The sequence below is a fragment of the Nelumbo nucifera genome, chromosome 5 (genome assembly GCF_055504915.1).
Source record: "Nelumbo nucifera cultivar China Antique chromosome 5, China Antique-T2T, whole genome shotgun sequence".
NCBI classification, from domain to species: domain Eukaryota; kingdom Viridiplantae; phylum Streptophyta; class Magnoliopsida; order Proteales; family Nelumbonaceae; genus Nelumbo; species Nelumbo nucifera.
This window is the reverse complement of record NC_142653.1, coordinates 567,247-580,646: the sequence shown is the minus strand read 5'-3', so window position 1 is coordinate 580,646 and position 13,400 is coordinate 567,247. Positions and strand designations below refer to the sequence as shown.

Here is a 13,400-nt window from a genome sequence, read left to right as displayed (position 1 = left end):
TTTTTAAATTTATTACATAATTTCGTTATTTTAACTATTTAAAATCTAGTTATGATAAATATTTAGTTATTTAAATATTTAAATATTTAAATAATCTATAAAATATTTAAAATTTTTATTTTTTAAAGCTATTAGATATTATTATATATTTAAAAAACATTTAAATTGATAATCCGGAAAAACATAATTTAAATTGTTAGTACATTATTTCATGATATATTTTGTAAAAAGATAAAATTATTTTTTGTGTTTTTAATCCGTATTTTAAAGTTATTATATAATTTTGTTAGAATATTTAAATAACTGTTAAATTTTTTAATCTAATCTTTCTTTATATAGATATAGATAAAAAGCAGGGGAGAGGATAAATAGGAATTAGAGATAATTTAGGAGAGAAACTCTCTACCAATGTAGAGATAAATAGGAATTAAAGATAATTTAAAAGATAAAAAGGAATTAGAGATAATTTAGAAGATAAATAGGAATTAGAGATAATTTTGGAGAAAGTGAGGTAGGGTTGTTCATAACAAGACCCAAACCGACCTAACCGACCAACCCGGACCGATCCAACCTGAGTTGGCCGGTTTTTCTTCAACACCGGTCGGTTTCGGGTTACAAAAAAACATAAACCGATGGTTCGGTATGAAAACCGAAATCGAACTGACCCAAACCAACTTAGATATTATATATATATATATTTGATATATTTTAGTTTTACTATATATATATATATTTCAGTTTTAATATATATTTTAGATATATATTTGTGGAAATATACATATTATATATAAAATTTCAGATATATAAAATATCAGTTTTAATCCATCAAATCATTTTTAATTTCCTGGCATTAAACCTTTGCTTTCTTATACTTGATTCCTTTACCGTTCACACCGAGAGAATCATTCACAAAACCAACCCAAATCGATTCAAACCGACCAGGTCGGTTTTACTTAGTACTGGGTCGGTTTTGGTTTCATTTCTAGGTAAATCGACCAGGTCGGGTCGGTTGGAAAAACGCCAGTAAACCGACCCAACCCGACCCGTGAACAACCCTAAAGTGAGGGATAGTGGGGGAGGTAGTTTAGGAGTAATTTTAGGAGAAGAGATTATTTAGGTTATTGGGAAAGTGCATCTCATTGGTTGTTTAAAAAATGACATGGAATTAAAAAAAATAAAAAATTCAGAAAATGAGAAAATTTCTAGACTTCCTTGTTTTAATATAATAAGTTATTAATAATTTGAATATTATGTTATAATTATTTTTCTAATTTGAAGAATTTTTTTTTTAAATTTATTACATAATTTCGTTATTTTAACTATTTAAAATCTAGTTATAATTTAAATAATCTATACAATATAATTTTTTTTGTTATTTTAATTTTATTTATTTAAAGCTATTACATATTATTAAATATTTGAAAAACATTTAAATTGATAATCCATAAAAAGCATAATTTAAATTGTTAATACATAATTTCGTGATACATTTTGTAAAAATATAAATTTTTATGTTTTTAATAAATATTTTAAAGTTATTATATAATTTTGTTAGAATATTTAAATAATTCGTATTTTTTTAATCCAAATTTTCTTTAGATAGATATAGATAAAAAGTAGGGGGAGATGATAAATAGGAATTAGAGAGAATTTAAGAGAGAAACTCCCTACTAAATTAGAAATAATTTTGGAGACAAATAGGAATTAGAGATAAATTTGGAGAAAGTAAGGGATAGTGGGGGAGGTGGTTTAGGAGAAATTTTATGAGAAAATATTATTTAGTTTATTGGGAAAGTGCATTTCATTGGTTGTTTCAAAAATGGCATGGAATTAAAAAATGAAAAATTCAAAAGAAAGAGAAAATAGATAAATAACTTCTCTCAAATGAGAGACATGTAACATGAACGGACCAATTTTAATATATATATATATAGATGGGAATTTATCATAAGTTTTTACAAACCACTAGTTACCTCTTCAACACAATATTCTTTTTATTCCACTCTGTCGAACAATCGTAATTTACTTATTAAGCAATTAATGTATAATCTAGAAGATGACAAAGAATACTTACTTGCTTTGCTGACACCCTTTGCCTAATTAGAAGAATTGTTTGGCAAGGATACCTTAATCATGCATGGGGACTAATGCTTGGTACCAAATTCTCCTTGCAGTTTGATTAAGTACCAACCAAGCAAAGTTTTATTGTAAAAAATGTCTATATTGGCATTTTAGCGTGAAATGGAATTTCCTCTTTAAATGTTTTAGATTTTAAAATGACAATTGTACCAAACACAACCAATTATGGCACTGAAGCATTTCACGAGTATTCCCGTTAACCAAGAATCAAGAGTGATATACCACTTTCTTTGTTTTTCAAAAGTACATAAAAAAACTTGTTTGGTTTGGTGGAGATGCATACTAAGTAAGTGTTTTGTCACCAAAACGTTTCATAAACGTTATGTTTTACAAGTGGGTCTGAAATACAAGTGTTTCATTTTACTTTTTTTTTTGGCAAAGCACAATAAAATCAAGATGCAAACTGATTGGGCATTTAAAGTGATTTGACTTAATATTATAATATATTTATAATGACAATTGTGTGATATCTCAGAAAAATAATCATCTTTTCAAATTTCAATGTGTCATGTCATTGAGATTCAAGAAACGTAAATTTGACATTTCAAAAAACCCCTCCTTTCCCAAATTCCAAAACTAATCATTACAAAAATATTTTTCTAAAATACAATATTGTCAAATGCGATTTCTCTTGTCAATTCCATTTAATTGCTGATGTGGCACACATCATCAAAAATAGAACACTTGCGAAATGCTCTGGTGCCAACACCATGTAAGTGTTTCAAATGTGTTGACTTTATTTTTATGGGAAATTACTTAAATTATCCCTATGTTTTTTTAATAAATGTTACCCCTCCCTTGGTGGTTGGTCACCTTCCATTTTCATTTGACATCACGTGCCTCTTTAAATATTTCTACCACTCAAGAGAGGGATCTTTGTAGACATAAGCACTTTTGCTAAAAAAAAGGGGATCTTCAACTAGACGAGGATCTTCAACCAAAGAAATTTCGGTGTGGGTTCTTTAAAGAAAATAAAGTACCACACATCTTCAAACACAAAGGTTGTGTTTGGTTTAAAAGAAAAGGTAGGGAAACCTAAGTATAGTTTGCAACCCTATAGTTTCACATATATACTAAACCTATCCTATTCATTTTACTAAACCACCCTATAGTTTGCAACCAATTTATTTAACTTGTGTTAGACAAAAATTTTGACCCCAACATTCATTAGAACAAATTTAATTAAGAGGATATAAAAATGGAAATGTCATTCTTGCCCCTATTGAAACATGGTCAAACTCTCTTAAGTCTTAACACATCAACAAAAAGATGAGGATGTGTGACTTATAATGAGGTTACAACTCTAATTGTTGTAAGCCAATTGTACCCTATAAACATGGATCACATGAAGGATATAATAACTATGATTGACACATTTTTTTTCATCCTAAATTAAGGTGTACGTTATTTATACTTTTATATCTATTAAATTGGACAAAATACGAGGCTTATAAAATGGTACATTTGTGAAATATGAGGCCTGTTCGTTTGCTCTAACGTCTGACATATGAAAGTGCAATAATTACATTAAGATGTATATTGGTATTGGTGAACTTTTATTTCCTCTAAACTTTGAATGCAAAGAATGTTGTTCTAAATTTTAAAAATTGTCAAATGTCCATTTTACCCCATATATGAGAATTTTTGTTTGTGTTTTGGGGGTATCATTGAAAAACAAAAAATTGTAAGATTCATCTTTAAGAGAAAATAGATAAGAGGAAATGAATATTCATTTTCCTCTTAAAATTGTAAAATTCCTCTTAAGAGATAAGAGTTAAGAGGAAACGAATAGGTCTGAAGCCTTAATCTCATGCACCCAATGACTTTTCCAACTAAGTTCTATTATGGGGGAGGGTTTTCTTTCTAAAAGTTTGATAAAAAGTGCTAGGTTAATTTTGTAATAAACAACCATGGTCATTGCTCTTAAACATTTCCTAATTGGTTTAGGTGGTCAGATGACCATTTTTATTTTTAGATGGCATACAGATGTGTCTGGTAAGAGTGCAAATGTTGAACAAAGCCAATTTGTGCTTTGGTGGCATCTGGTAAGAATGCATTTGTGCATAAAAATTTACATCAATCACCAATTCCCAAGGCACACTTGAATTTCAAAATGGATGCAAATTGTGCACTCAAAATTGGTCAATGTGAAAAAGGTGGATCTCAATATTGAAATTTGTGTTTGCATCCATCATAATTGAAACTATTTGGTAAGAATATGAAATTTATCTACACAAATGTAAACTAAGTTTGCATTTTCATGCCATTCATATTTGCATTTACACTAAAGCTCCATTTTTTAAGAACCCAAAAACTTATTTAATGCATATATGCACTTGGTTCAGCTTTGTTGGTGTTTGGTAAGAATGCATTTATGTACCCATAGTGATAGTTTTCACAAATTTCAAAACATGTTTGCTTCAAAAATGATAGCAAAGTTTGCATACAAAAAAAAATGGATGTAAATTTTTCACTCAAAGTTGGTAAATGCAAAAAAAAAAAAAAAGGTAGCTTCCAATCTAGGAATTCATGTTTGCGCGCACTCATTACAAATTTACAACTAAATTTATAAATTGAAAACTAAACCAACTTTGCATTTGCATGGACCAGAAATGCACCGTATATATTTGTATTTGTTCTTTTTCCATACGAAGCCTAAACATATTTGTTTCTGCACTCTTACTAAATGCAACTTAATAAAAGGTCGATTAAGTAAACTTGTTGCATTTTACCAAAAAAAAGTAAAACAATTGCAAACTATAGGGGTGTTTTAGTAAATGATCTTAAGGCCCATTTATTTTGGGGACCGAAGTGGTTGGTCAGTGGGAAAGTTGACCCACTTTTCCATGTTTGTTTACTAGTAAAGTGTGGGTCCCATAGAAACCAAACTTTCTTCTAGGTAAGTTTTTGGCAACTTACTTGGGAAAGTTTTACACGATAAATTATTTATTTATGAAGAGGAAAAATTGGCTAAATTGATAGGACTAAAATGTCCTTGTTAGAACAACAACAAAAAAAAAATACTAGGGATCCTTTAGGAAATTCACTCACTTACCCATCTAGCAAAAGAACATGAATAAATGTATTTATCCAAGTAACATTTTCCTAGATAAATCCATTTACCCAGATAAATAACTTACCACCAAACGAACATGGCCTATATAAAAAACTAACAACTAACAGATGGGGGGGATAGTGGCAGTTATTTGTTACTTTGAAAAACAAGATAGATGATACATCTAAGGGGGGTATTTGACAATGTGTATGGTTTTGGTTTTGAAAACAAAAGGAAAAAAAAAACTGCCACACAATATTGTTTTTGCTGATTTTTGTTTTCAAGTTGGACCCATAGCTAAAAAGAAAGACTTCTTATTACCCATTTATGAGTCCCATGGACCCAAATTTATTTTGATTGCAATAACAATTACGACATAGCCCATTGACATGTTTTATATTATTTCGTAATAAATAAGGTAAATTGCAGAAACCTCCCCTAAAGTTTCTAGTTATTATTGAAATCTCCTGTGAAGTTTTGATAATTGCAATTACCTCCTCTAAACTTTCTGACACAGTTGCAAGTCTTATGGTAGAATTTTCTAAAAAAGTACATGAAAATGTCCAAAATATCATATAATTAATTTAAAAAAAAAAATATTTATTTTCTAAATTTTCTCTTCATATGAATCACTACCTCAAATCCTTTCAATCTCTTTTCTAAAATTGGTTTATTTTTCAAATTTGCCTTTCATATCAATCACTAAAAGGTAAAGTTGCAACTTGTTTTTGTTATTTATAAGGTTTGTATCGTTGTTTCCTTTAAAACCAGTCTCAATAGTATGTGCATTGGTATTTTGGACATTTTGATGCCTTTTTTTAGAAGATTTTACTAAGAGTCTACTTGCAACTGTATGGTTAGGGGAGGTGATAGCAATTACTAAACTTTAGAAAAGGTTTAGCAAAATCCATAAACTTTAGGGAGGTTTCAACAATTTACCCTAATAAATATGTAATAGAAGCCCTTCATTTCAAGTCCCCCAAGAACCCCAACGGATGTTAGTAACTAGCTGCTAAATTTGAAATTTGAAATTTCAAAACGATACTCTCTCTCTCTCTCTGCCCTTCTACATTCGCTACTAGTTTCTGCCACTCCAACCGCAGAATATCAATGGCAGATTTTCATACCCTGGATCCAGAAACTGAATTTCTTGCCTCAAATCAGCAGACGGGAAACGAGTGGGAACTTTTCAAAGAGAATGTCAGGCCTTTGAAGAGAGGCCGAAACATTCGCCTGTTAAATGAGGCTCTCAAATCCCAGACGGATAATCAACTTAGGAAATCCCTCGTTGAGAATCGAAGGTATAGAATACTGTTGTCTACTATTCCTGTAGGAGTCACAATTATTTGTTCTTTAGCAGCATCGAGTCTCTTTGTTCTAAGTAGTCTTTTTTTTTTCCTCATTTTTTATTTTTTTCCTTCTTATGCGCTTAGGAAGTTGATTGAGGCGATTGATAAATACGAAGGAGAGGATCCTCTCCAACCGTGGCTTGAGTAAGTAGTTCAGTTTTTTATCTGTTTTTTCTTTATTTGTTAGTTGGAAACCTGGCCATCTGATTTGAGATGGTCGAAAGATTGTATTTATATTGGGAAAATTTATGATGCCGGAAAGACATGATACCGGAAAGGCTTTGACCAATCAAAACCCCCTGTGAATGAAAACCCACCTGATTGCTTATGATTCCGGTTGATTGGTTATAAGTTTTTCCGGTATCATGTCTTTGATTTATTGCAGTTTTTTTAATAACTTTTTGGCCCGAACTATTTCATTTGATTTTCTTTATATGATGCCGTTTCGAGGTTTTGCAGTTCTACTGCGTGGGTCTTTTAGGGAAAAAATAAAAAAAAAATAAAACGCAACTTTCTTTATGTAATTTTCCTTATATATTTATGGTGGTAATCGGTTTAATTTTCAGTCAATTAAGATTGCGTTCTTTTAGTAGATCACAATATGCGCCAAATGTTTCTTATCAATGGCTTCCTTTAGACTTTTGGCCTTATTGAGTACTTCCACTTCTGATTTAATGTAGAGCAGTGTCATATCTACTCAAACGGCTAAATTCTTTATTTTGGCTGTTAGGTGCATCAAATGGGTCCAGGAATCCTTCCCCTCTGGTGGGGATTGCTCGGGGCTGGTTGTGATTTATGAACAATGTGTGCGTACGTTTTGGCACACCGATCGCTACAAGGACGATCTCCGCTACCTCAGAGTTTGGTTAGAATATGTGGGTTCCCATTTATCATCTTAACCTTGATTTTGCATGGTTTAGCTGTTATTAGTGCACAGTTGCGTCTTATGATATTCTCTGTGTTTCTAAGAGTTGCTTTTTCTCCCTTAAATTGGCATTGTAGGCAGAAAATTGTGCTGATGCTGAGATTATATACAATTTTCTTCATGCAAACAAAATTGGTCAGACACATGCTGTGTATTACATTTCATATGCTACGCACATGGAATCCAAGAACAAGTTGAAAAGTGCAAACGACATTTTCAGTCTAGGAATAGCTAGGTGAGCTTTCTGTCTAAAATTTTCATTTAGTTAGGATGGGTTTCCTGGTGCAGTTTCTGTTGTGATTCCATCCATTGTTCAGAATTAAATAACTAACTTATCCAATGTTCAGTTAGCGCTTCTATATAGGAATGCATGGATTAGTGGGGGAAGTTGATAAAAATGTAGAACTACTTGAATGATTGAATCAAATACTAAACTAGACTATGGAAGTCCAAGGGATCTAGCTGCCTGGGATAATTGAAGCAAATATTCTACCTTTCAACCTGTTTTTCTATGGTTTTGACCTTTTCCCAGTGTTCTTGTAGATTCTGTGTTGGTTCTGTCATGAATTCATGAATTTCTGGTTTTCTCCTTCTCTTTATGTATCAGGAAGGTACAACCTATGGAAAAACTAGAAGGTGCTTACAAGAAGTTTCTTTCATGCTCAATGAGAAAACCACGAACTGCTGACGTATGAACATGATGCTAGAGTAATTTTATGATTATCCCATTCCTTTCTCATTCTTTAACTAATTAATCATGTATTGCTTAATTTCTTTTTAGGAGGACCCAACAGAAAATTACTTGCCAGTTAGGAGCTTTGGCACAGTCTTGGCTAGGGGTGAAGCTAGTAAGTATTATTAGCACTGTTATTTTCACTGTTAAAATTCTCTTGCAACTGTATGTACTAATGACTCCTAATGCTGTTTCAATTATGGCAGGAAAACATACAGCAGAAAGTTCTGATCTTGCTAGAAAGAAGTTGAAACTAGATAGGTACCAAACAGTTTTTCTCTTCTACATGGTTGGAGCTTAGGTTGTTTTTGCAGTACAATTTACCCTTTGGGGTTTCCATTTCTTCAACCTGGAATCATGTTTTTCTATGAGTATGAATCCCTGCTAATGCAAAGCTGATGGTATAAATGTTAAGCTTAACTTAGGGAAGAAAAATGTTAGTATCCATGTATGGCATATAAATTTTTTTCCATTATCCAAGCCTTATCCAAGTTATATGGTGTTGGCTACATGAACTCTATATTTTTCCATCCCGTTTTCTTTAATGCCATATCCATTGTTAAATTATGAGTGGTCAAATCATTTCTTGCTCCTTTGACTCATGTCCTTTTTGGTCTACCCCTACCCTTCTAGCCACTTCAACTTTCTCTAGTTCTATGGGTGACATCCTCCTCAATCTCGCCCTTGTTATGAACTTTCATACATGAACTCTATATTGAGTTATACCTTAGTTTCCAATCTTAAGTGTACCTTGATTTACACTCCTATTATTATTAAATTAACATAGCATATATTTTGTTTTAGTTCTGCTTGTTTTAAAACCTATTGTTTCTAAGGTATTTTTCCATGAACTAAATTTTGCATTTAATCCTTCATTAGTTTCCTCCTAAGTGTGTTTAATCAATTCATCTATGATCAATGCAAATAAATAAGGGTTAAGTGGGTGAAGACCCATTGCAACTGTAAAATCTGATGTCTCTCCCATAGAATCATTTGCTTATGTAATGAATTAATATTTCTCCATTTTGTTATTGAGATTTCAATGTAGTCATCAACAAATTAAGGAGAAAAAAGATGAATAGAAAAGAATAATGTCCAAGATTTAGGCTAAATCCAATTCCTCATAGAAGACTACCCTATCATTAACCAATAAACACATGACATTACATCATGCCCTGTTCCTACGTAATTGAGTCCAACCAATGTAATTCTGCTCTGTCTACTCCAGAGCATGCTACTTTCTCCCATAGAATCAAAAGCTTCTCTTATAAAGTGTCACATTTCCTACAGATCCTCCTCTCCACTCATCCAATTGATAACAATCTGTGAGTCTTCTTGCAGTCCAATCTATTGAAATCTAGTAAAGTACATAAGTATCATCACCTTTTTCTATTCTCCCGCTTTATAACCCATTTTCCCATTCAATAATCTATCTCTCTCCATCATGTTTCTATTTGCTCTCATCTTTGCTCCCACCTGAAGTGACCTTGTAATTTTTTTCCTTGGCTTTAAACCTTGAAATCTAGTAAAGTACACAAGTATCATCACCTTTTTCTATTCTCCAGCTTTATAATCCATTTTCATTCAATAATCTATCTCTCTCCATCATGTTTCTATTGCACCTGAAGTGACCTTGTAATTTTTTTCCTTAGCTTAAAAACCTTGAAACTTCAAGCTTATACAAATTATATAGTGTATTTATAACATTATACTGTTTTTAAAAGCAACTCCTATTGATCTGTTTGGTTATAAATATTGATTTTGTTACTCCATTTCTGTAGGGCTCATAGTGCTCCACTTTCCATCTATAAAGATAAAAATGATGGTCCAGCACAGAGTAATCAGCCAGAATTACCAAAGACTGACATTAGATCTTGGTATACTCTTGGAACTCGGGCAGAGAGGAACAAAGAAAATACTGCAATCCCTAGAAAATGGTCATCAAATAAGGTTCCAATTTGTTTTCAAACCACAGTTTGTTTAACATTTACATGCACTGTCTATAAAGTTGGACATAATTCAACTAGCTTATGAACCTGCTAGCTTCCAATTTAATCAGATTTCCCTTCTTTCAGATTCCACAGAGGCCGGTGTATAGAACTGGAGCAGCAAATGCCAGTGCTTGTATTGAGGTATTTGTCGATGAGGAATGTGCAGAGTAAGTAATTCAGCACTTTAAGGCATCTAATAAGGAAGTATATATGCATATACTGTGCATTGGGTATGAAGTTATATGCCATGCTTTATTAAATAAATTGGACTCGCTGTTTAGAACCATCACTCTAGAATTGCTTGTATTGAAGTATTTGTCTATGAGGAATGTGCAAAGTATGTAATTCACCACTTTAAGGCGTCTAATAAGGAAGTATATATGCATATACTGTGCAATGGGAATTAAGTTATATGCCATGCTTTATCAAGTAAACTGAACTCCATGGTTAGAACCATCACTCTAGAATTGCTTGTATTGAGGTATTTGTCTATGAGGAATGTGATGTAATTCAGCACTTTAACAAGGTGCCAACAGCTGGTTGGTAAGGTCCCCTGTTGGTCCTAGCGGAGACTTGGGATCAAATCCTGCCTGCACCTGGGTTGGGGATGGGCTACCTACCGTTGTGTAGCCCTTCAGAAGATATAAAAAAAAGTAATTGTGCACTTTAAGGCATACTTCAGAAGATACACAAAAAAAGTAATTCAGCACTTTAAGGCATCTAATAAGGAAGTGTATTTTCATATACTGTGCAATAGCAATTCAGTTATATGCTATTAAATAAATTTGACTCCATGGTTAGAACCATCACTCTAGAATTGCTTACTTGTGGGTTCTTGAACATGGTTCATTATTGTAATACTATTTCTAGGTTTTTCCACCACAGCATATAAAGGATGAACCACTAAGTGGTTGTAATAGTTGGGATCATTCAATCAGGTTATTTGTTCCATTGGGATGCATCCTAGGTGGATGATATTGATGTCCCTTTCTTGTGGGGCTCTACAATATGTGAAGCACATTCTGGATTTCCTTATATCGATGACCTAATTCTTGGATTGGGTGTAAAATGACTTGAAGTTCCTAGCCATAAAACTAGCAGACTCTTCGAAATGGAAAAAAATTATTGTTTTGTTGATCTATGGAATATGGTGAGTGAATGCCATTTAGAGCTTGTGCTAATGATTGCTCTGTTAATTTTTTATTATCACTGTTTTGTTGAGCAGAGTGCAGAAGAAGGCTAATGAATGTGGAAAGTCTTCAATGTTGCATCTTAGGCAAGGGGATAGTCAAAACCTTATGAAGTAGGCCATATCTATTACTGCATCTGATGTATACATGAAACTATCTATTAGTTTAGTGTCTTCTTATCCCTCTATTATTGTTTTGTGCAGGGAAACAGAACTGTTGAAAGAAAATCCATTACGCAATTTTCCTCCAAACAGTCTTCCTCGCTGAGCAGAGCAGTCCTGCATGTGTGTTGTTGTGTGTGGCTTCATAAATTGATTAGCTTTGATCTCCAAAGCTTAATCAATTAAATTCTTTGTCTGTTGCTGATGCAAGCATATCCATTCCAGTGTATTTGATTCCCCCAAAACACCCATATTCTGTTTATTTTATAGTTTGTCTAAATAAGTTGGTCAGTAGTAAAGTGACATTGTCTTGTTCTTATGGAAAAAGATATGGACTGTTAAAAGGTAGAGAGGATCAAAATAGTTGGCCCGACCATCTGGGATCTTGGGAGTGGCGCACTGGATCTGTGCCTAATTTTTGACATTTCTTTGGCTAATGTAAAATAGGTAAAATGGTTTTCAAGAGCACAAGCAGGTAAGTTTCTTTACTGTTGGGTTTGAGCAGAATTTCAAATTTCCACTGGGTGTATAATTTGCTAATGCAAATCATTCATCTGATAAGTAGCTTGCCATGGCAAGAGAGAGGTGCAGATTGGCACAACTTGCCTAGTGAAGTAGATTAATAAAGTTTGGATTATCACCTATGTTGCAATTATCTATGCTGCTGGAAAGACATGATACCAAAAGGACTTTGGCCAATCAATTATGATAACAGCTGATTGGTTACAGGTTTTTTTTTCACCTTTTCGGTATCATAGTCGATCCCTGTTTACATATATCGAATCAAAATTTGCTAGCAACAAGCCAAGAACTCTGTTATAGAATGGGTACATAGTTTGGAGGAGTGTAAATGATGATTTGGTTCATTTAATCTCAGTTTGGAAGGATTATAAATAAAAATATGTAGAGTGCAAAACCTTGTATTTGTATTATTCTGTATGTATTTGTACTCATTTCAAAGTGAGTATTTCTAAACCTGTATTTTCACTAAGGCTCAGTTTGGAAAGAGTACAAAAGCAAATATATACAGTGCAAATACATACAAAATATAAGATTTACATACAAAATAATACAAAATATAAGGTTTTGCACTCTACATATTTGCATTTGTACTCCTTCAAACTGAGCCTAAGCCACTCTTCCCAAACTGAGCCCTAATTGCAAAATATCTTGCAATGTTATTTTATGGGGTACTGTTTTGATATTCAAACAAATATAGTTAAAATAAGCAGTTGTCTTCATGTGTTGGAAGGTTGGCCTTGTAGATTTCTTTGACGGTCGCCAAAGATTTTAACCTGATTTGCAGATTGAGTAATTTTGAGAAGTTTATATTTGTCACTGTTAAGGGCAGTTTAGTCCTTACATATGTTAATTGGGGCAGTGCATTCACCCTTCCCTGAGACATTTTGTTAATTTTCCTTTCTCCTCCCTCTTCTAATATCTTGTGATCTCAATTGGGGTTTTAGAAATCAATATCGTTCCGGGACCTCTCCGATATATCCCTACAGCGGGTGTACTGGGGTCTGACCTGTTCAGTGTGTGGAGGAGGCCTAAACTGGCTCCTCTGAACCAGTTGCAAAATAAATAAATAAAAAACACTAAAAAGCTGTATTGATTCACCCGATGTGCCCATGCCAGTGTATTCGGCATATCGATATTGTGAACCTTCAATTTATTATAATTCTTTGTTGATAAAATCAGTCATACATCTCTCTCTTTCTTCCTCTCTCTCTCTTTCTTTTCAATAATTAATGTATTTGACATCTCCCTGCCCCCATTAAAGTTGCATTTGGCATTCGGACTTATCTCTTTTCAATAATTAATGGTTGAATGTTTTTGTGAACACTTAGATTATAA

At 32.7% G+C, this 13,400-nt stretch overlaps 1 protein-coding gene across 2 annotated transcripts; it reads left to right on the top strand.

The window, feature by feature from the left end:
• The first annotated feature begins 6,167 nt into the window (after positions 1–6,167).
• On the top strand, positions 6,168–12,031 carry BUBR1 (BUB1-related (BUB1: budding uninhibited by benzymidazol 1)). 2 transcript variants are annotated; one of them, XM_088886991.1, is made up of 11 exons: positions 6,168–6,495; positions 6,628–6,687; positions 7,274–7,418; positions 7,546–7,703; positions 8,076–8,157; positions 8,250–8,316; positions 8,408–8,462; positions 9,983–10,151; positions 10,286–10,359; positions 11,418–11,495; positions 11,586–12,031. In XM_088886991.1, the coding sequence occupies exons 1-11, from the start codon at positions 6,305–6,307 to the stop codon at positions 11,647–11,649; spliced, it is 1,143 nt and encodes a 380-aa protein (XP_088743117.1). In that variant the 5' UTR covers positions 6,168–6,304; the 3' UTR covers positions 11,650–12,031. The 2 variants fall into 2 exon arrangements, with proteins under 2 accessions (XP_088743117.1, XP_010266303.1); XM_010268001.3 differs by having other exon boundaries at positions 6,170–6,495; positions 10,277–10,359.
• The last annotated feature ends 1,369 nt before the right edge of the window (positions 12,032–13,400 follow it).